Source organism: Loa loa (assembly GCF_000183805.2).
Source record: "Loa loa unplaced genomic scaffold supercont3.297, whole genome shotgun sequence".
Taxonomy (NCBI): domain Eukaryota; kingdom Metazoa; phylum Nematoda; class Chromadorea; order Rhabditida; family Onchocercidae; genus Loa; species Loa loa.
The window spans coordinates 5621-8153 of NW_018108477.1; the positions used below are offsets into that span (position 1 = coordinate 5621).

The 2533-nt window shown below is 30.8% G+C and overlaps 1 protein-coding gene across 1 annotated transcript; it reads right to left on the bottom strand.

The window, feature by feature from the left end:
• Positions 1 to 66: 66 nt before the first annotated feature.
• Positions 67 to 251, bottom strand: LOAG_13906 (hypothetical protein; the record flags this gene model as incomplete). The annotated part of the gene is made up of 2 exons (XM_020448741.1): positions 67 to 101; positions 137 to 251. 2 exons carry the CDS (start codon positions 249 to 251, stop codon positions 67 to 69), a joined length of 150 nt encoding a protein of 49 aa, XP_020301138.1.
• Positions 252 to 2533: the final 2282 nt, after the last annotated feature.

A 2533-nucleotide genomic window follows, 5' to 3' on the forward strand; every position in this document is an offset into this window, starting at 1 on the left:
TCCCCCATCTTTTCCATTCCCGCATCCTCCTTCTTTTCCATTCCATCTTCCTTCTTTTCCATAGCCTTATCTTTCATAGCCATACCATCCATAGCCATACCCTGATCCAAATTATTCAAAGCCATATCATTCATACCACCACCACCACCACCACCACCACCACCACCGCCACCACCGCCCATGCCATCATTACTAGGTCGGCTACTAGTGCAGAGAATAATATAAACAACGAGTAAATGTCTTCTTGCCATAATTGTATTTGGTCAGCAAAATATCATATTTCGATAAAAAAAAGTGAATGGCAAATGGCTTAAAAATTGCGCTTTTTATATTTCGATAGTGACCTCCTTTGAATTGTCTCGCATAGTAAACGTGTTTAAATGGTGGACACTTTTTTTTTTTTTTGTTCTACAGTTTTATCATTGTCGCATGTTTAGAGTAGAAAGGAAGAGAAACGATTGAATGAATCGGATAAGACGGATATAAAAAAGACTGACATATACGGAAATGAATACTTCGCTCTAAACTCTAAACTAGTTAATTTTTTTTTTTTTTCGCTGGAATTTACCGATCCTTTGCAAATTTATCTCTCTATGGTATAATTTATCAGCAAATTTCGTTTCGGTTCACTTAACAATGAGTTAATGTTCCTTTCCCCATGTTATTTTAGTAGCAAAATGGAAACAAAATTTGGCTTTCATAAGAATTTTACGCTTACAAAAAAAAGGAAAAAAAAAATTCTTAGGAAATGTATTCTCGCGAAGTTATGCGAAATTACTTTCGTGCTTTTGTGAAGTTTTTTTTTGTGTAAAAAATGAGCTTATCATGAAATCCATGTATTATCATGAAGTCCTAGCATGATTTGCATAAATAATTTAATTATGCCTAATTAAATTTTGCAGTATAGTAGAAATACTATTTGCAAAACATCCAGATAAATTTGCCATTAGTGTCACCACAACGAAAGTATATCCTACTTTCACCTAACATGTATACTAAATAGTAAGTGTAAAATAGTAAAATATAAAATAGTTTTAACCTTTAATGTCAGAATTATGCTAGTATATGATAAATATGCTTGAAAGAATTATAATAAATAGATTAACTAACTAATAGAAATTCTCCCGAAAAAAAAAAGAGACTTATAAAGTGGTAAGCATAGACGCTTCAATATAAGGTACAATTATTCTTCAAAAAGAATTTTTTCAAAAAATTTTTCAAAAAGAATTTTTCCTCCAACTGATAATATGAATGCAAAGTTTTTCCATCTTGGAGTAAATGATACAGAAATATTCTGGTGAGGATGACAATAACGAGAAAGTAACGAGAAGATCAAAAAATATGAGATGTATATTTAAAAAATAAATTCAAAATTTGGAGGAAAAAAAGATCTAGGAAAGAAATCCCGCCCATTACTTACTTACTTTATATAAGTAAATGACTGCTTGTATAACTACAGAAAACAGTGCAGTAACAGCTATGAAACAGGAGAAATTGATTAGTTGAAATCATACGAAATGTCAGGAATGATATATAACTATCAAACAAAGCTGAACTTTAAGGAAGTTTGTGAATTTTAGATGTAAACTCTTATAAAAAGAAAAAGAAAACAATTGTTTCCATTTTTGTTAGTTTCTATATATCCGCGTCTTATCCCGATCCATCCAGTCATTCTTCCTTCTTTCTAATTTAAACATGCGACAAAAAAATAGACATCATTCAAACACGTTTACTATGCGAGACATTCCAAAGGAGGACAATGCCGGAATATAAAAAGCGCAATTATTCAAGTCATTTATATTTATTTCCCTTTCATATTTCAATCCATCACATAATTATTTGTAAAAACCGTAAAGTAACATTTAATAGTCGCAACCTTTTTCAGTTTTACAACTGAGAAAAGTGGCTGATCAAGGGAAGACATATAACACGGAACTGTATGGGTAATTCAAGGAAAAAATATTTACTGTTCATATGTTAGGATTAAATGTTAAAAAAGTGTTAAGATGGTGAGATAGCTGCTCTATCACAGGATCGGAAGGAGCAATGTGATGTCCAATATCCAAATGATTGTCGTTGTCGTGGATTCATTTAGCCGATATTTCAATTAAAATTTTTTTCTGGTAGATTTTCGACTAACATCAATTTAATTTGCTTAAAACAGTTCGGTACATCGATTCATATTTACTTGGTTGTTATCGCAAGTACTCTCACATTTTCTATATTGCTGAGAAGTGTGAAAAACAGAAATGTCAGAAATATCAAAAAGAGAAATGTGAGAAGTGTCAAAAAGAGAAGTGTCAGAAATCAGAAAACGACGAAAAAAAAAATTCATTGAAGCAAAAAATCATTTCAGACATTATCTGTTTCTTTCAATCAAATAATATCATTTGATTGAAGTAAATGAAAACGAATAGATTTAAAGAAAATCTGCAAAATGTTTAATCGTATACTTGTGATATCGAATATTAATTTAAATAACAGCCTTCCTTCAGAGTATCGAAATATGATATTTTGTTGACAAAATACGAAC